Raw genomic sequence first — 19,646 nt, forward strand, 5'->3', positions numbered from 1 at the left:
TATAAGCAGATGCCATTTGGTACTTATTTTTATTGATATGTGCAGCAGAATGAAGAGGGGAAATACATTAATTCTGTTTCTTTTGCAGTGCACGGTTACTTGTGGTGGTGGAATAAGGACTCGTAATGTCACTTGTGCCAAAAATAATGATGAGCCATGTGATACTTCCAAGAGACCAAACTCTAAAGCCCTGTGTGGTCTCCAGCAATGTCCTTCTGCTGGAAGATTTCTGATACCCCCACTGGCACCCAGAAGAGGAAAGATCATCATCAGAAAAACAAGTACTAATCCGAAACGGAGTCCTCCTCGCAGAATACCCATACCAAGCCCGAGGTCCCATACAACAACAAAAATGCCAAAACCTGAAATTGTAACTCCCTGTTTGCCTACGTCCTCTGGTTTGGGTAATGTCATAGAAAAAGAAGGGACAGCCAACAAAACATTACAAAATCATTTTCCTGGGCCAAGTGATGTTTACAATTATCCGGTTGTTTCTACTGAAAATAGTTCACACCAAAATACTACTTCATGGCCTTTTCATAATAGCTTAAGTACGGAAATTATAAGGCATGCTGAAAATATTTCTGAAAGGGAGCCCGTTTCTACTGTAGAAAGTGAGGTGCAAAGAAGTGAGGACACTCCTGTCTCCTCTTTTACCAGTAGTCCAGAAATAACTTCCAGCTATGATTACTTAACCGAAGAATCTGACGACATTGATGGGTCAGTTGGAGGCAGCGAGAAACCGATTGATCTCCTTTACAGCACAGAAATCAATCCTGAAATCAGAACCAGGAGCACAACCCTAGATACCGGCTCTCCTGTCCTTCAAAATGAGAGCATGGCTTCTCAGTCCACCCCTGCATCTGATCACCAAGAACCTTCTACACTCCTTCCTGTGAGCAGAGCAGCACAAGGACTGGCATTTCCAACAACAGCAAATGATATCAGTCTGCAAGTTGGTATGCCTGTTGTAGAAGTAACTACCCAAGAAGCATCTGTTACAGTAATGCCCACAGTGTTTGATCGTGTACTGAGAGACCAGACTGACAACAGAAGAGAAACGAAGCTATTTGACACCATAACCTCCAGCACACAATCGTCAGCTCTCGAGCATGTTCTCAGGAACCAAAGTGCAACACCTGAGAGGGTTTTGATGAACGTCACAGCTAACAGCCACCTAATAACATCCAACAATTTGCCTGGTGATGCCTACTGGATAGTAAGCAATTGGAGTGAGGTAAGTTATTTTTAACTCATAAGAAGTGCAGAGTGTGAACAGCTGTCTGAACCACTGCTGAGGAAATAAAGCTTTGTAGTTTGTCAGAACTGTCTGAAATAGGTATCATACATTCAGATGAAATACTTGTCACACAAAAAAATTGGTAACTTGGAATATCTAATGTTAGATTGCTTACGTAGGATGTGTCTGTATTTATGGAGTCTGCAAAACTATGCATAATTCTTCCAGGGACGTGACACCCAGGTTTGACTATAACCAGAAATACCTCAAGAGTTTTGTTTTAGGGCACAGCAAAAAATGAAGCTATTAAATGAATCCTGGAGACACCAAATGAATATGCTTGTATTTCCAAATAAGCACATAGTGCAAGTTAGCTGTAGATGTGCTATTATGTTCTAACCTTCACTTACATATAATTTCTCTCTGAATTATGTGTGTTTTCTAACTTAGTATGTGACCAGGGTCATGTAGGTAAGCTAGCTTTATTACTGTATAAAGCACATTAATAACATGGATACTTAAACATATTTTTAGTTGTCTGTTAACATAACAGGGTTTTGTGGGGCATTTCTGTGTCATCCCTCCATCAGCATTTGTATCGACCATTATGCACATACCTCCGAACTCAGAGCAGAATTCTGCCTGGTAAAACCAGTTTGAATCTGCAAAGCAAAGATAAGAATATTAGTCCAAAGTTAAACTGGTATCCCCGGGGTTTATAATTTGTCCAGCACATGTCCATGGGGAGACATTGTAACATGGAGTTCTGCACCTTTTTTTGAAGTTTAGGTGATCATATATGGGAACTGGGTTGTAGCAGCGGTAAAGTAAAACCATTTTGTCTGGTTGGCATAGAAATTAGAATCGTCAGGCCAGTGGTTGTGGTTGTACAGTATCTTTGGATACAGTAGCTGATAATTAAGTGTTATACTGTGTCGTGTTTGAATGTAGAAATGAACAGTTATTTTATCTGCATTAATGGCCGTGCCAAGATGAACTTTTTAATTTCTAATGGTAATGAAATTCAGTCAAAATAGGTGTTAATATCATGTAATACTAACTTTTGAAAGTGCTGTCTTTCTGTTTGAATAAATGAAACAAGTACAGGGAGTGTGAAAACTCTTTTGAGGTGTAAAGTATCTGGAAGATACTTGGTCTGAAAGATGATGACTTGTCCCAATTTCCCCTGCTCCCTGGTCATTACTGAATAGTTATAACACTTGACTAACTTCTGTGCAGGAGCAATATAGGTTGCAGAGTTTTCTATGGCCTCAGAAAAGTGCTTACTATTTTTTGTATATTGCTGTTGACTTTCCTTTACCAATACCCAGCACCAGGCTTTTTGACAGTTAGATTTCTGTGCTGTTACGTTGCTGTGGTCTGAGATAGCAATTTTTATGGAGTCAGGGCTGGTGGGGGCAACCACCTAATTCTAGCAACTATAATAAGAGAATACAGAATAAACTTTCATTTGATATCCTTCCCACTTTAAAGTTCTATTTTTATGTAAACAGAGTTCTTTTTATCCTAATGGATTTTATATTCTTCAAATCATGATACCTAAAGTGAGAGACTTCAGTATCTGAACAAGCTACCTCATTTTTCTGACAGCCTTTTTTAACCAAGTTAATCAGTACAGCCAAGGGTCCCGATCTGGAAACCTCCTTGCACTGGTCTGCCTCTGTGTCTCAGTGTTGATGGAGAAAGCTGTCAAAGGACTGTTTCTCTGTACCTGTTTGCTCTCGGGTCTGCCTGGAATGATGCAAATTAATGGAAATGCAGAAATGCAGGGCTAAAAAGGACAGCAAGAGATGACTTAGTGTATCTCATGGCAGTGTAGGCCCAGCTAGACCACCGAGATCCTGTTGGTGCCCTCTGTCTGGATGCAGCCAGAGGGTAAGACCCCTGCTCTGTCACTACCTCATCAGCAGTTGTTCAGGACATGCACTCCTGATGGCAGTCTGAAGTTTCATCTTGTGCCTTCCCATGGCCAGGTGAAAATGGCTTTAGCTTCCCATGTTCAAGTGGGACAAATGAAGCATTTCCTTCTGCACATGCCCAAAGACCTGCATTTAGATTTGCTTGGGTGAAAGAGCCTGCAAGAGAAAGTCCAAGCACATTAGAAATATTTCCCTTGTACATAACCAACATTTTCTGTACTGAAAATGAAGATTCTATTTTTTATATGCAGACCATAGAAGATAATTGTCTTTTTAATAACTGGTTTTAGATCTGCTTTCTAAACAAAACAATATGGTTCTTTTTGTATTTTCCTTGAGTTTTCTAAATATCTGGTGACTTTGTTGTTCTCCTACGGACTTGCTCAGTTTCATCATATATTTCTTCATCAGTGATGTTCATTATGGCCCCAGCTGACACCTGACAAATAAAATGGAATAATTACTATCATTTTATATATGACTCTCTTTATGAATGTTGGGATGATATTTTTCTGGTTTTGTAACCATACCACTTTGATTTATTCAATTTGTCGTCCATTGTAAACCCTGGATCCCTTAATACAGTATTTCTAGATCAGCAGATGTTCTCAGTTTTGTTTGGGGTGTGTATATATGTGTGTGCATGTGTATATATATGTATAAAATGTTATCTTCAAATGTAGGATTTCGCATATGTTTTTGAGTTTTAGGTTACTGCTTTCTTACAATTTTTCACCTTGGCGAGATGTTTTTCAATTCAGATTGTGTCCTCCAACATTCCTGCCAACTCTCCCAGCTTGGCGTCATCTGCAAATGTTTTAAGTGCATGCTGTCTTTCATCGTTCCGTTAGTTAACAAAAATAGTGAAGAGAGCTTGGCTCTGGACAGAGCCCTGCAGGACCATATTTGAAATGACATTTCATTTTGACACGGAATCACTGAGGACCACTTTATTACAGGTTTTCAGTTAGCTGTGCACCAATCTTGTAATTATTTCACCTAGACCATAATTCCATCATTTGCTAGAAGAATGCTCTATGAGATCATGTCAATATGCATCATATCAGCTGTCTGTCTTTTCATTAAGGCAGGCACCCCTGTCAGAGAAGGATCACAGAATCATAGAATGGTTTGGGATGGAAGGGACCTTTAAAGGCCATCCGGTCCAACCCCCCTGCAATCAGCAGGGACATCTTCAGCTAGATCAGGTTGCTCAGAGACCTGATATTAGATTGACTTGAATAATTTTTTCTAGATAGGTCCACGTGGGCTGTTTTATTGCTTTATCATCTTTGTTGGTATTTACCATTTTGGCCCTGATTCTTTAATAACTTGCTTTTGTATCTTCTTGTGAAGTAAAGTTAGGTGAAGTGTTCCATTAGTCCATAGATCTGCCTTCTTCTTCTCTGAAAGATAACTTGAAAGATGTTCCTCTCTAATCTTCCAGGACTTTCCCAACCTATTTTAAAAAATAATTTTCAACAGTTCAAAGATTATTCAAGAGCACTTGAATGAATATTGAGGTAAGGTCAATACATTTGGTTTCACGGAACTGATGAAATCAATTCAAGTATACTTAATGCATCTAACTTACTTTACTGTTCTTTAGTGTTTTAGTAATCTTTTGCTATTCTCATTCAAGCTATTGTTTCTTATTAAAGTTAACTTTATGTGAAGTCTCGCACATTTAATTTTTTTTTTCAAGTTTGAAGAAGAAAAGGTGGTGAAAAAGAGAATTTGTGGAATCTCCATCCTTGGAGATATTCTGAAACCATCTGAACATGGTCCTGGGCAACTGGCTCTAGGTGGCCCTGCTCAAGCAGGGGGATTGGACAAGGTGACATTCAGAGGTCCTTTTCAATCTCAACCATTCTGAGATTCTGTAAATGAGTCATCTATTCTCTTTCTCATAGAATGAAACTTTTGTATTTGCTTCCTACACCTTTATTCTAACATTCACAGAACCTCTTCTTATTGTTCATTACTTTTAATTAATTTTTAGTCTACAATTTTCTGACTTTATTTTTGCTCTTTCTATTTACCTGTCCTTTGTAAAACTTTGTGCCTGTTTTTAGGTGACATCTCTCCAAGGCATTGATATTCCAAGACTGTTGCATCTACGTAGCTGAATCTCTTGCCATGCTCTCTATCTCTGTCTTTTAGTGACTGCCAATATTCTGACATTTCTTTGCTCCTTAGGGTGTATTTATACTAGTAAATAAAAAGAATAGCAATAGTAACTGAGATGGATTGGTGTGACATGTCCCATAACACTGTTGACACATACCTCCCAAGGGAGAGCACTAAGTAGAGTAGGGCAAAACAGTGCCCAGTGACACCGGTGCCTCTGTCTGTAACTTTTAACTTCTTTCCTACTACTTTCCCAGGTCATTCTGGGCTGTCACTTTTCCCCGTCTGAGAGCTTTCTGGGTACCAAAGATACCCAATTACACCAGATCTGCTCATTCTGCACCTCTGTCATTGGTCATGAAAAGTCACCTACACTTCCTCCCTCTGTAATAGACATCTGCTGTGACAAGAGGAAGTCTAGGCTACTGAATGACAAAAGGGGAAAGCAGTAAGTCTTCCTCAACTTCAGAGCAATCGGTCTCCTTTATGTAACATGAAACAATGGTCAAGAAAGCTAAAGCTTTCTCCCAGTGCTATTTGTGGCATCCTGCCTTTATCTCTTGGCTCTGTACTTGCACAGAACAATTTTTGAAAGAATCCTGCTGTGTTTCACCTCCCTCAGACAAGAACATAAAGCTTTGTCAGTATGATCTGCCCAGCATCATCCCTGGAGCTATCTTTGGTCTTCTCATGAATGCTCGGAATGGGGCTTTGGTCAAAGAGTAAGCAGCCCTTGAATAAAGTCTTGGTGTTGTCAGACTGGTATAGCAGGGCTGGGGGAAGCCATCAAACAGTCAGCAACCAAGACAAGGATAGTCCATCCTCTTGAACAGGCAAGTTGTCTTGGAGAGATAGGTGACTATGCAAAACTGAACAGTGGTGTGCAGTCCCCTTTAACAGGATCTTTGTGGCCTCTTGGACAGATGTCCCAGGAATCCTGGAAGCTGAAGATGGCATGCTGCAGAGGCCTTGCTGGTGCACACTCTTCATAATGTGCAATTTTTCAAAAAATCTTTGTTGTGACCATTAACCGTTTTTTCATTTCTCTGATTGAATCTGGTAACAACTCCATGTCTTCAATGTTTTTTTTCCCTGCCTTAGCTTCAGCTTAGCTTTCCTTATCTTTCCAAGGACACTTACTCAGGTTTTCTTGTTTAACTCTCCCACTTCCATGTAGGGAGTTCAAACCACACAACAGCAGTTGCTCTCTTCGTCATTTTGCTGACTTAATCCAGGATTATTTATGCTGTTTCTCGTGCCAGCTACAGTCTGCTTGGCATGTATTGGATTTGACTCTATGCATATAGTTCACTGTCCCTCCCTTTTTAAAGGAGAAAAAGGTAAATGGGTGTCTCCAGCCACTTTTCACCTCTTCCTGCTTCAGAATACGATAGTCACTTTTTTGGTGAAGAGTATGCACTCTTGGGATCTGGACTGGCATGATCAATATTCTCTTACCTCAGACACTAAAACCCTCCCAAATGTTGGAAACAATTAGCCACTCTCTGAACTAATAATTTCAAAAATCCTTTTCCCGCACAGTTTTCCCAAGAGTCTCACAATTTGTTTTAGATTTGCAGCATCATGCACTCAATTTGCTGAATATCTCATCAGCAGTATTAGAGATAGAGAGGGAACAGTGCTGAAGATTGGATGCAATGACATTTTGCATTGGATCCCCAAAGATCACAAAAGTAAACAGTGGAACAGCTGGTACAGATTTAGAATGTCTCAGGAAGAAGGAGTTTGCCAAAAAAGAGCAGTGCACGGTATAAATCAGAATTGGTATTTTCTTAACAAAGCAACAAAAAGACCTCCTTCAGAACCTTAAGTAAGACTTAGGTGAATTTGAAATGTTGTTTTGAGTACCTCAGATAAAGTAGGTCGTCTAAAATGGCTCTACATATTTATATTTAGGTTCCTGGATTGTTTCCAGAATGATTTACTGATGTTGAGTTTGCCCCTGGGCTTTCCTCTCACCCTTGTGCAGTGCTCTACCACCTGTGGAATGGGGGCTTTCTGGAGACACGTGGAGTGCAGCAGCAGGAACGCATCTCACTGTCAGCACATGAAAAAGCCTGATCCTGCAAGAAAATGTTATCTCCGCCCATGTGCTAGCTGGAAAACAGGAAATTGGAGCAAGGTAACTTCATTCAGAGCTGTGTGTGAACAGTAAGCTTGCTAGCTTCAAAGAGTAGGGAGTTCTAAATACTTCATTTTTAAAATAATTATTTACTCAGTGAATGCATACATGATTCCCAGTTGACCATTCAGCACTAATTTACTCATTTCCTGACTAAGTTATTTATGGAAACGCATCTGCTGTGAATTCAGTTCTTCCTGTGGGGGGGTCATGCTCATTAACTCTTGCATCTAGAGCTAAAGCAGGGCTCACCATCCATGTTCTGTGGAGATCCTAGGGCAAAGCTGTACATATTTGCATGTGGCATCTTTTTGATCTCTGCCTCCAGAGGCATATCCTAACTTTAAGAAGCAAGTGGGAATTTGGGAGGGGGAGTTGGCATGTTCCTGTTCACCCTTGCCACCGCGTATTATCTCTTACATGATGTGGTCTGTTCCCTCTTCGTGTAACCTCTAAGTTTTACATTACAAAAACTAAAGAAAAATGTAGTGGGGAGAATACCTGCTATGACTAGGGTCTTGTTTGGTCCTAGTTATGTACAGAGGCCTGGTCAAGAGACAAGAAGGTGTCCAAGGTGGTAAGTGGAATGCAAGGAATTGCGTTTGAGTTCTTTTTTGGTATTGTAAGATGTGTGACGAACACCTAGAAGGACTTCAGTGACTTCTTGAAGCTTGTTACATTTTGTCTTCAGGCTGTCTAAAACTGGGGCTTCAAACAGTCGGTTATTTTTCAAGAATCAAAAGAGAAAAACTACAAAATTCTACTTGAAATAATGTTGATTTAATAAAGAAAAAGATAGGTCTCTCAAACTTTCTCAATACGTATCATTTTTGTGGACAATGTTGTTGCCATTGGACGAGAGGGCAGATTCATACAAAGAAAAGGTTACAGTTACTGTGTTATATTATTGAGGTCTTTGACATAGAATCGATTTATACGTGACATACATGACTCTTCAGAAAGTCCAGGAAAGGCCAAGGCATTACATAACCATATTTAAGCCTTCAAAATTCATTTAAAATGATACATAGACATTCTGCAGTCCCACTTGCAGTAGGGCATATGTCATCTTCAATTTTTGTTCATAAATGTTTTTGCTCTTGCAACAAGTGGATGATAGTTATGTCACAGAAAGTAGCTAGAAATTAGGTTTAATGATAAAATATTACAGGAAACAAATGTTTTAAAGTGTCAGTCGACTTATGAGGTCAATTTGAGACAAAAGGCTTTTTCTAGCAGATTTCTGTTGTGTTAGCCACCCTTATTTTCCAGCACTAGAACTATATGAACCTAATTACAATTTCATATATAAAAATGGCTATTTTTTGTTTGCTTTTGCAAGTGACAATTGTTTTTCTCATTGCTTGTTTCAAACATTTTTATGTCACCTTATCACAGCAAGATGGTTATATTCCCCTGCCAGTGTAGTAAAGCTTTCTCTGTTCCTTTTCTCTTATCTAATTGTTCCCCTCCCTGAAAAGAAAGGTGCTTCAGACTAGATCTTACAGTCTAAGTTTAATACCAAATATAATTTGCACGTATTTGGGGCTGTGTGTACTCAGTTTTTTGCACAGTCACTTCTGCCCATTGTTTCTATCGAGAGGGACAGAAGCTTCTGTGAGCAAGAGCAGGGACTCCTTTTCCATCCATCCTGCAGCTCCTTGGGGAAGTATTATATTCAGTCTCCTTGTTCAACTGAAGAATGCTTGTTTATGCAAAGGAGAACAGCATCGTGGAAGTAAAGATAAAAGCTGATCTGAGGTTATTCAGTGGTGTTGGTAGAATTGGCTTTAACTCTGGATGAAGGCAAAATAATTAAATGTATATTTGTCCTTATCCTCAGGGTAGCAAATTCAGTTCTTCCTCAGCAGCAGGAGAGGTCCTGGGCTTTGTTAGGTGGGGACACAACCTGGTGCTGCTGCATGAGGCCTTGGAGCAAGTTCTGGGGAGAAATAGGAGACTGGAAGGGCCTGCTTGGCTCGCGAGTCGTGCTCCAAGCTGAGAAGCAATTTCACAGACAGTGAGTGAGGCTCAGGGCGTTACTGTCTTCTCTCCTGTTCTCTCATGCCCAGGCTGCTCTTGGGGTATGGATCCTCCTGGTGCCACGGAGAAGCGAGGAAGGTGAGGGTGGGAGCTGCTGCTGTGGGATGAGTTCGCCATCTCCCAGTGGTATCAAGCAGCAGCTCAAGTCTATGGGCTAAGACAAGGAGCAGTTTTGCCAGCCTGGGCAGTCTGCTGCCATGGACACTGACCTCTCCCGTGGCTGAATGAGAGAAATCAACTTACGCAGCTGTGCCTCTTTCCTCCCTTCCTCCCTCAGAAAGAACTGAAGAACTGACAATTTACCTGCATACAGGATTTGTTTATTTTATTTATTGCATTATGACTCTTTCACTATGACATTTTTGGAAGTAGCTGGCAAGATTTCCTAATTCAATATTGCTTTTGTGTTATTAACGTATGTTCCAGTCAAGAAAGGGAAATATTTATATGGTGTGTTCTGATTTGCTATGCTGAAGACCACAGTTTTTAAGCCTAACAACAGATTGTTGTAATGATAAACTGGTAATTCCCTCTGTGAGTCAGGATGCTTAAAGCTCAGGCTGTCCTCCTCCTCTATGACTGGGGAAGGGACAGCTGCTCAGTGGAGCATCATTTGGAGACGTGCCCCGTTCTGTTTTGCGTACAGTGCTCTGCTAACTGCAATGGCGGTTTCAAGACCCGAGATGTTCACTGCATTGATGTTCGTGAAAAGCGACTTCTAAGGCCTTTTCATTGCCAATTACTCGGATATAAACCACAACTCAACACTAGTTGTAACATGGAGCCTTGCTTGCAGTGGCGTGTGGAGCCCTGGAATGAGGTATTGTTCTTTAAAAGAAGCTTTGGGAATGGGCAATAAGCTGTCAGTTAACAGTGACTGTTAGATCCCATGCTGTTAGGTAAACTTTCACTCAAAGGAAGACAGCAGTTGGTACCACTCAGAGGCTCTGCAGTCCTTGTGTATGGTTACAGCAAAAATCATCGTAGACATTTGTAAGACTTCCCAGAATCATTCTTAGCATTGTGATACACACGTGATACACAGCTAAAGCTGTAAATTACCACACCCTGAAAGAGAGAAGCAGGTGGTCTGGAAGAAGATTTGTTTTAGCTATCCTACTGAATCAGTAAATGTGATTCATTCAGACTGATCCCTTTTGCTGCCATTTTAATGTTGCTTTCTCATTATGATTAATTTAGAATTTTCCTCTACACTTTTGGGCTGGAATTTTATGGGGCCAGAGACTGAGGTCAGACTTAAGATAAATCTGACTTTTGGGTCACTTTGTAATATAAATCTGTGCCAACAAACTCATAGGCAGCCAGGCACATACTTATGTCAGCTAAAGCACGTGGTCTGATTACATTTTAGTGTTTACTCCCGCTAAAAGCAGCTTTGGAGAAAACACCACAATGTTTGCAACACTGTGGACTTGATGCTTTTGGATTTTAAGGAAGGTGATCACATTGCTTCCTTACAGGCCACTGAGAAATCACACCTGCGATAAGGGGGAGACCGGGATGTGGGTTTCCAGTCAGAGCAGTCAGCAAGGTTTGAAAAAGTAAGAGTAGCCAAGTGATTGCACCCATTTGCCACTTAAAATATTTTATAAAAACACTTATCCAACCCTGGCAGTTGTCCTCATGCTAAGGATACTGGATAGAATTGGATTGAAAAGGTTCATTTGTCAGATGTCAACTCTGGTCCTATGTCCATAGGGATGCAATTCCTTGTAGGACAGGAACAATGCATTATTCAAAGTATATCTGATGCCTTATTCCATGGCAGAGTATGAAATCTTTTGTGTATTTCAAGCAGGCTCTGCTGCAGACCTAGTGAATAATAGTAAAAAATCAGTTGGTAAGTAATACTAGAATGTGGACAAAAGAATGTTTAATAAATAACCTGGGTCACTGTCTTTGTATGATGCTTTTATTGCAAAATAGTTAATTTATTGTATGGATTGAGTGAATTTCAATGTCCCCAGTCGCCTCATAAAAATGAGATGTTGCATCTCGCAAACTTGTACTGTCTTCAGTAAATATTACAGAATAATCCTGCAGACATGCAACTTCCAATCTCATTCTTGTTAGGGAAGTTACTGTTGCTGGTGGTGCTGCATGAGCAGTTCTGTGTTGCCTGTTCTATGTTGCCACTTCCATGCTGTCCTATATGCCTTGCATTAATACATGTCAGGAACAGCTTTCCCCCAAGTATTTTGGACCCATAATGGCATCTTCCCTGTCTCTTTCCAAGCACATGATGAAATAAATGTCTCAGTGCAGAGCTTTTCTTCATATCTGGGCTGTAAGACTTGATATGCAGGCTAGCCTGTACATCTTTCTAAATGACACAGGTCAGTGACATGCTTCTTGTTACCTGTGGCTCCATATTTCTAAATGAAGAACATGTCCTACTGTCTTTATGGTCTGTTTCTGGTTTCTCATCCATTCCGACCTCTCTCCTCACGGGTTTGTGCACCTCTTTTGTTAGTGTTCAAGAACATGTGGTGGAGGCCAGCAAAAGCGACATATCTACTGCCCAGAAGAAGGCTACTGTGACTGGACAAAAAGACCTAATGCCATTGCATCGTGTAACAGGCAACCTTGTACGCAGTGGATTAACCAGGCATGGGGTCCGGTAGGATTCAGTTCTTTTTTGTTTAATTTGTTGTCCTGAGTTGGCCGTGTTTGGTCATATTACCCACTTGTCCGTGAACCACAGTGCCTATGGCAAGTATGGTTTCTTATGCACAGCTGGAGCTACAAAGGAAGATCTTCTGAAAATATTACTGAACATTTCAGAGACAGCCCATCTCAGTTCCTTCAGGTGATAGGCATTGTAGTTTTTACTTTTTGTTGCTGCATTAGATGTTGTTGGATGAAAGGCTGGTTTGGTTTTTTTTTCCTTTTCTAATAAAAAAAGAGTTACCATTGACATTCTTCCATTACTCATTTGAAATTTTCCACTGGAAGAGGCTACTGGGTACTAAATTTAACCATGTTCAGTTAGGTATAGAATAAGGAGGAATTTCAAGAGGATGAGAGGACAAGATTATCTTTAGAGAGGAAGGGAAAAGCTTGAATTGCTAATAAAAGTCCCTGACACACACCTCACTGAATCCTTCCAAGTGCAATGAGGCTGTTTGATCTGTCTGTGCTTCTGGAGCCTCTCCAGTCATTGTAATGTTTTACTGCTCAAGACTATTTTTTGGGGGATTGGGGGTGGCCCTTAAAGCAACTTTGTGGAATATTGGACTTGCCCACACAAACAGAAATTGTGAATTTTGACCAATAGCCCTCTACTCTGGCTTCTGGAAATCTAATTGACAAATATGGGGTGTATCTTTGGGGAACCTTCCAGTATCTGCAATACATGTCTAGTTACAAAGAAACCTGTGTATCTGATAAACCTTTCCTTCCAGTTTCCTTAATAAACCTATTCGTACATTGCAAATAGTTCTTACAGCAGAAGAGAACATTGAAAGTACACCAAAAGCCAGGAAATAACAGAGAGTCACTTAATACAGAAAATTTAATGAGTTGTTTTTGACAAAAGGCCGTTAGATGGGACATGAGTATAATGTCATGTAGAGTTAGTGTAACTCTAGCGCTTAAATATGGAGGTGAAAATGTTGGGACATGCATAAAATAAGCAACTGAATACCAAAATGCATAGCAGCTATTTTACTGATTTATTAATCCCATTTATTTTACTTTATAAAAAAACCTATTTTAAACATTAATCTAAAGTTGCGGCAGGAGTACCTAAGATATTTTAATGTACTTCACAACAGTAATATCATGTCTTATGCACAGAGACATACATTAGAGAGAGGATAATTTGCAGAAAAACTAAAGAGGTACCAGTCCTGTCTTTATCACTTGTGCTTCAACAGCTGTCATTCTCTATCTGTTGAAGTATTTATCTTACTGGCCACTATTTATCTGAAGAGAAAAAGAATTTAAAATTAACTGGAATTGTCAGATGCTCTGGAATGTCGGAAGAATTAAATACATTTACAGAATAGTACAGGAACATGTTTTGAAAATGTTCTTTTTTTATGGCCATCTGTGTGCAGCCAGAACAAGCAGCTGGCAGTTGTTTTGTGGTCGTAAAGAAAGGGTAACCACAGTGTAAATGTCACCAAAGAAAAAACATCTCACTGAGCTTTTTTGAAATCTTCAGCTCGGTCATTTCTAGACCTAACATTGTAATTGATGATGCATGTTTAATTCAAAGGGTGAGAAAACACAGGAAACAAAAAATGTCAGTGTGCAGTACTAATTCGGATTACTACTCTCTTACTTTGTAGGACTGACATTTCAGATCTTCCTCCTCTGTAGAAAACAGTCCTCTTACCCTGGTTACACATTCCAAGATGCTGTATTTCTGCTGTTTACCCCTCCAGTGTATCCTGCCAAATCTGGCCACGATGCACCGTGGAGGTGTCTGGGTGGAGAATGCAGTACACAAAGTACTTTAGTGTCATTGGTTCTGAATCATATGGCACTTCTAGCTTTCCGTCACCTTACAGGTCAAATATTGGCATATTACACAATTTCCATGTAAAAGACTTTTATATATGTTAATATTACTCTCTTCCAGTGCACCGTTTCTTGTGGAGGGGGCATTCAGCAAAGAACTGTGAAGTGCATGAATATAGAAACTAATGACATTGAAGATGACAGTATGTGTGTGGATAAACCCAAGCCCACAGGGTATCAGAAATGCAATCTGCAAGACTGCAGGAAAAGTACAGGTATGCATCAGACAGTTTCCAAAAAGCTCTCCATTTGTGCTGAGATTCTGTAAAAACTGGGAGCTGACCCAATTTATCAGCTTGTTGTGAATACTGCAGGCTCAGTAATTATAGGTCAGCCTAACCTGCTACTGCTCAGCTGCACGGTTGGCAGAATCACGTTGTCATGTTCTCCAGCCCTACTGGCCTTGTGTTGCCATGATGGGGAATGCAGTTCTCTGAGCATGCATCCCTAATTTACAATGCCACGACTAAATGAATAGGTCTGCTTGTATTGACCTGTTTTAGGTAACTCACAGGCTGCTTTGAGGGCTGTGGAAGGCCATGCTGTGAGTCCAAACACATGCCATTTCTTAAGACAGATACCTCTATGGGAACTGCAGATTCTGGGCTGGGAGTGCAAGCAAGCAAATTGAGACAGACACCATAAGAAAAATCTGACTGGCAGTGAATCCAGATACAGCCTGAATTGAATACACATATACTGATACACACTGAATTAATTCAGTGTCCCACAGGGTGAGACTGTCTCCAAAATTAAGAGATGGAGAGAAGTCCTCTTGTGACTCAGGGTGTCCCGTACCTCTATCCTTCAAGGGCCCAGGAGCCCCGTTGTGTAGATGGTAATAGCACAGAACAGAAGTGGCAGGGGAGGGAGGAACCTTACATAAGGGTATCTTTATCTGTATAGTGCAGTATCCAGCAGGTATCCTCAGGTAAGAAGAGCAGCAGCACAGAGTCCTTCTGGAAGAGCCTTCAAAGGCCTTTTGGAGGAGGATTCTTCCCTCCTAGCAAGTCAGCTGTAAGGGTCCGATCCAGCAATGAGACAAGAGGTTGACTGCTGAGGGCAGTTCAGATCTGGCATACACTTGAGAGCGATGCATCACTCCTCTTGCTGTTCAAAGATCTTTAGCACATATTTTGCCCTAGGGTTGAATTGATCTGCTCATCTCCTGTCCCTTTCATGTTCAGAAAGACAGACTCAGATAAATAGTACCTACACAGATTAGTAATAGTTATTTCTGTGAAGAAAAGCTCAAGGGGCCAGTAAAACGTAAGAAATGCCCTACTGGGTAGACCAGTGGTCCATGCAGCCCAATATTGTGTCTCCAGCAATGGCATTAGAAGATGCTACTTAGGGAGAATACAGGAGTTTAGTCCTTTCCTGTGATTCATTGCCATGGTATTCCTCCACCATTCCCAACTGACATATTGGGACTATTAAAGGCACCCCTTCTAGTGCCTTTTAGTTTAAATTTATGTAACTTTTTCCATCAATATGTTGCATCCCTTTTTGATGCTGTAATGCTGTGTGCTTCCACCCTCTCCTATGGCAGCAAGTTCCAGAGGTTCACAGTCTGCTGTGAAAAGATGTGCTTTTATCTTTTTTAAACTACCTTTATACTAGTTTCATTGAGTTTCCCTAGTTCTGCTGTTGAGGAATTTGCTGAACAGCCTTGCATTCAGCTAATCCACCACCTTCCTGCTTTTGCAAACCTTGACTCTAGCCATCTCTTCTCACAGCAGAGGACCCCCATTTTGTAACATCTAACTAAATCTGACACATCTCAGTTTATTAAAGCTACCACAGACCTATCAGCACCATACTACATACAGTACCAGTCCCTGGCTTATTCTGGTGCTGCAGAAATTGAAGTGTAGTCAAGCTGAACGTGTAGTTGCACATGCCTTGTCTATGCTCTTCTGCCTGCCCTGCATGGCTCTGCAGCACGCTGCCAGCCCACTGCGCTTGTCTTAAATGCACTATTACAAGAACGTGAATGTACCAGACTCACAAATCATTGTTGCTAGACTTTCTCTGGCAGTTCTTAAAAGCAGAAACCTTAAAGTGAAAAACATAGATCAGCTATGTCTGCTGCAAAAGTAAAGCCTCACTGAACAGTGATAAAAGAGTGCTGTATTTTCCAGGACAGAAGGTTGCATGAAGTTTAATAGGACCTGTTTACTTAGAAGTCCTAAAATTTCAGGGGGATCCAGCTGACCCATAATACAAAGGAAGAGAAACGGTCATAAATAAGAGCTATAACAAGCATGAGTGTCTGGCCTAAAGCAGTTTAAAATTCTAGAACTACAGATAATTTGTCAGCAAAATATAGCTAATTCTTCTCATCTTCTCCACCACAGGGCTACCCTGCAGCAAAGACCAACTGTCAGTTCACTTCTGCCAGAGGCTGAAAGGCATTGGCAAGTGCTTGCTGCCGTCAATACAGACTCAGTGCTGCTTCACGTGTAGTCAGCCCCGAATTCGTAACAAAGCAAGATATTGGGATCAGCGAGGCCTCAAGCAACAAAATTACACTAAATCTAGAAGAAAATCACCTCAAAACCAAGAAAACAACAACTAAGCTTCTTGGCACTAGCTTTTTTTTTATCTAGTTGCTTGGAGTAGGGCTTCTGTTTACAGGTTTTATGTTTCTTTTTTTTCTGAACCATCCAACAAAAATGGAAATCTGTGATCAAAACTGAGGGAACACATCCCTTAGGGTTATCAGTCCTAATTTACTTCTTCAAATTTTTCTCTGTAATAGTCCAAAATTTGTAACATAATTTGCAACGTACCAGCAGCTAGTACTTCTTAGTCACGCATAGAGGCTAGAAACAAGCTTGCAAGAATTTTTTTATTTTTTTAAATGAATGTTTTACTTGTTCTTTCTTCCATTTCTTTTCTGAAACCCACTTGAAACAGCAGCACCACTTACTCAAGAGTGCTGAGAGAAAGTCGGCCGATGAGGCAGCAGAGACACAGACCTGCACTGTGGGCCAAATCCCTCTATGCTCACTCACTTTTCTGTTTTTAGGAATCAAGTTGAAGTGGCAGTGTTTCTCTAAATTGTTTGCTCACTTCATAAATTTAAAAGCAGAGTTTTATAATAACTGATTGTGCTATGCAGGCCAAATTGAAACATTGGGTTTTTCAAAAGAAAAACTGTTTCTTTAGTACTTGATTGAACCTCTAAAGGATACCTCAGCAATAGCCTGTCCTGGTCGGTTTTCTTCTACTACAAATGTCTTGCTGTAACCTGAAAACTCCACCAAATATGGGATGTTAAGTTCCCAAATACGTTTTAAGAAACATTTCTTGGTACTATGAAAGCAAAGCTGTTTGCATCTACCACCTTAATAGATAGATTGTAATTCACACTGATATTCAGTGATAGAGCTATCATTTAATCCAGTATCTCCTAGTAAAGTGTAAACCCACATCCACAAGACTACTCTATCACATCACTCACAGCAGACTTTTTCCCCAGTGCAAATCCTTGATCTTAGTGAGGGTGAGGGCACCTGGGACAGGAGCCTGAGACCCACCTATAGCATCTGCATAGCTCTGGGCCTCAGGCATTACTAGCCAAATAGTGTATCTGTTTTGCTATTGAAGAAAATGGCAGAAGAAACTTCAGGGAGACCAGGCTGAACCCTTTGAAGCAAAGCTGGGCATTTTCAAAAGAGCTGGACAGAGTCTGACATTTAGATTCCTTTGAAATTCAGTAGGATTTGGACACCTTGGTTCTTCGTGCTCTTTTGAAAATCTCAGATTTACTCCCTGGCTACCTGACAATTTGAGATTGTAATACAGGGAAACGTCACATTTTATGCAGTGTGGAGTGAGACACATAGCCATGAATCCAAGTGTCACTATGGTTACAGAGCTATGACTAGCAATAGCCCTATTTCTAGACAGACCTTTATGAAAGTTAATAGAAGTATTTGGGCCTGGCTTTAATGATGGCCACAAGTCTAATTGTCCTTTTTCATAGGTTTGTGACCTTTGGCTAAGGGCTCACTTCTTCACCTGAAGTCACTGGGAGTTCAGGATATGCAGCATGGAAAGGTTAGATTTATTAACCTCTGTGATGGCAATATAACCCCAGTTATAGGTGCTGATAAAACTTAAAATCCACTGTTAAAAACATGGTGCTAATATAACAGATGTGGGGGATGACTCACAATGGTGCATGTGCATGCATGTGTGTACATAGCATACGTGCACATATTCTTAAAATAATACATGTCTATGGTGTTGCTGGCCAATGCCAGACATAATGCTTTTCAAGTTTCACAGTGTGCTTATGTCCTTCTGGGGTCCTGAATGGCTACTGACCCTTTGAGCAATAGAAATCTGGGCAGTTGTTGTTCCACTGGGCACAGAAATACTGAATCATATGAAGGAGTGGAGGTGTCCCATCTTATTCAGGAAGCTTTTGGGTAGGGCTTGGCCTCAGGCTGCACTGTGTAGAGCAGAGCCTGTACTGCTATGTCCAAGGCAGTTCTCTGATGGCCGAACAACCTTCCAGTGCTCCTTATGGCTAGTGTGGAGTAAAACCATTTCTGGCTTCATTCTTTTCTTCAGGGAGCTGTAATTTCATTTGAAATGGATAGAAGTGAATGAATTATATTATGGACTTTAATCAAAATAACCTTTCTACCCAGGGAAGCACAGTCTACACTGTTGCTCAGCTTAAAACTTTAGGGAAAAGACTGTGACAACAACATGAGCTGTTTTAATAGAGCAGTGCCACTGCTATATTTTACATAGGTTCTTACATCACACTCTTCAGCCTAATATCTCCTCTATGCTAATAATATGTGCAGTCATCTCTCCTATCCATTTAGCAAAGATTCCTTTCTTATGACATAACTATTTTTAAGTAAAGGTGGATTTATGATCCTAATCCAGATGGTCACTACTGTCAAAACTGAATAGAGTATTAAGTACAGAGGCGTGACATCATTATATTCTCATATTAGCCTGAGACACATCAGCTTCAACAGGTTGCTCAGGAAAATATGTGTATTTGGCACATTCACTGTTTGTTCTAACATGTCAAGGTTTAAAAAGCAAACTATGATGACATATTTGTTTCAAGCTTCAATAAATGGCATTGCTTATGCCTGATGTCTCTGGTATTTTATGTTTCCAGTGCAAGGAAATTCGTAAGATGGAATACCAAGGGAAAAAAAGCTTAGAAAGTATCTTTTCTGTTCCAGGGGAATCCTCATCACTGAAGTATTTTGATGCTTAATATTTCAACATAAAAGAGATCATTAAAAAGGGTGAGGGGAAAAGTAGTGCAATAGAGCATGGTGCTAAGTAAAAATATACATTAATAGGCTTAGTTATTTCCTATGAAGTAGATGACATCTTACCACTTCTAGTGCAAGCAGATGTGCCTTAGCTCCTTGGCAGCAGATGTGTGCATGTCTATTGTGGGATCTATTTGTTTTCCGGAAGAGCTGTATACAATATCATCATGCCCACTCCCCCACTCCCCCCACCCTGGGAATCTTTTCAGTGCTTAAATTTTCCAAGTACTGCTGATGTTGATGCCCAGAAACTTTATCACACTAACTGCGTTCCTTGGCAT

General features: G+C 40.5%; 1 protein-coding gene across 2 annotated transcripts in view; it reads left to right on the forward strand.

Moving 5' to 3' along the window:
- The window catches only part of ADAMTS12 (ADAM metallopeptidase with thrombospondin type 1 motif 12), a 172,442-nt gene extending 153,270 nt beyond the window's left edge, over nucleotides 1-19,172 (forward strand). For both annotated transcript variants that reach the window (XM_087773260.1, XM_087773261.1), the window contains exons 19-24: nucleotides 89-1,237; nucleotides 7,301-7,453; nucleotides 10,143-10,316; nucleotides 11,991-12,137; nucleotides 14,106-14,259; nucleotides 16,405-19,172. In XM_087773260.1, the coding sequence (XP_087629386.1) occupies nucleotides 89-1,237; nucleotides 7,301-7,453; nucleotides 10,143-10,316; nucleotides 11,991-12,137; nucleotides 14,106-14,259; nucleotides 16,405-16,625 (1,998 nt within the window). In that variant the 3' untranslated portion in view covers nucleotides 16,626-19,172. The remainder of the gene's footprint in view (nucleotides 1-88; nucleotides 1,238-7,300; nucleotides 7,454-10,142; nucleotides 10,317-11,990; nucleotides 12,138-14,105; nucleotides 14,260-16,404) is intronic.
- The last annotated feature ends 474 nt before the right edge of the window (nucleotides 19,173-19,646 follow it).

This window comes from Nipponia nippon, unplaced genomic scaffold (assembly GCF_047370975.1).
Source record: "Nipponia nippon isolate SJK-2023a ecotype South Korea unplaced genomic scaffold, ASM4737097v1 scaffold_39, whole genome shotgun sequence".
NCBI classification, from domain to species: Eukaryota; Metazoa; Chordata; class Aves; order Pelecaniformes; family Threskiornithidae; genus Nipponia; species Nipponia nippon.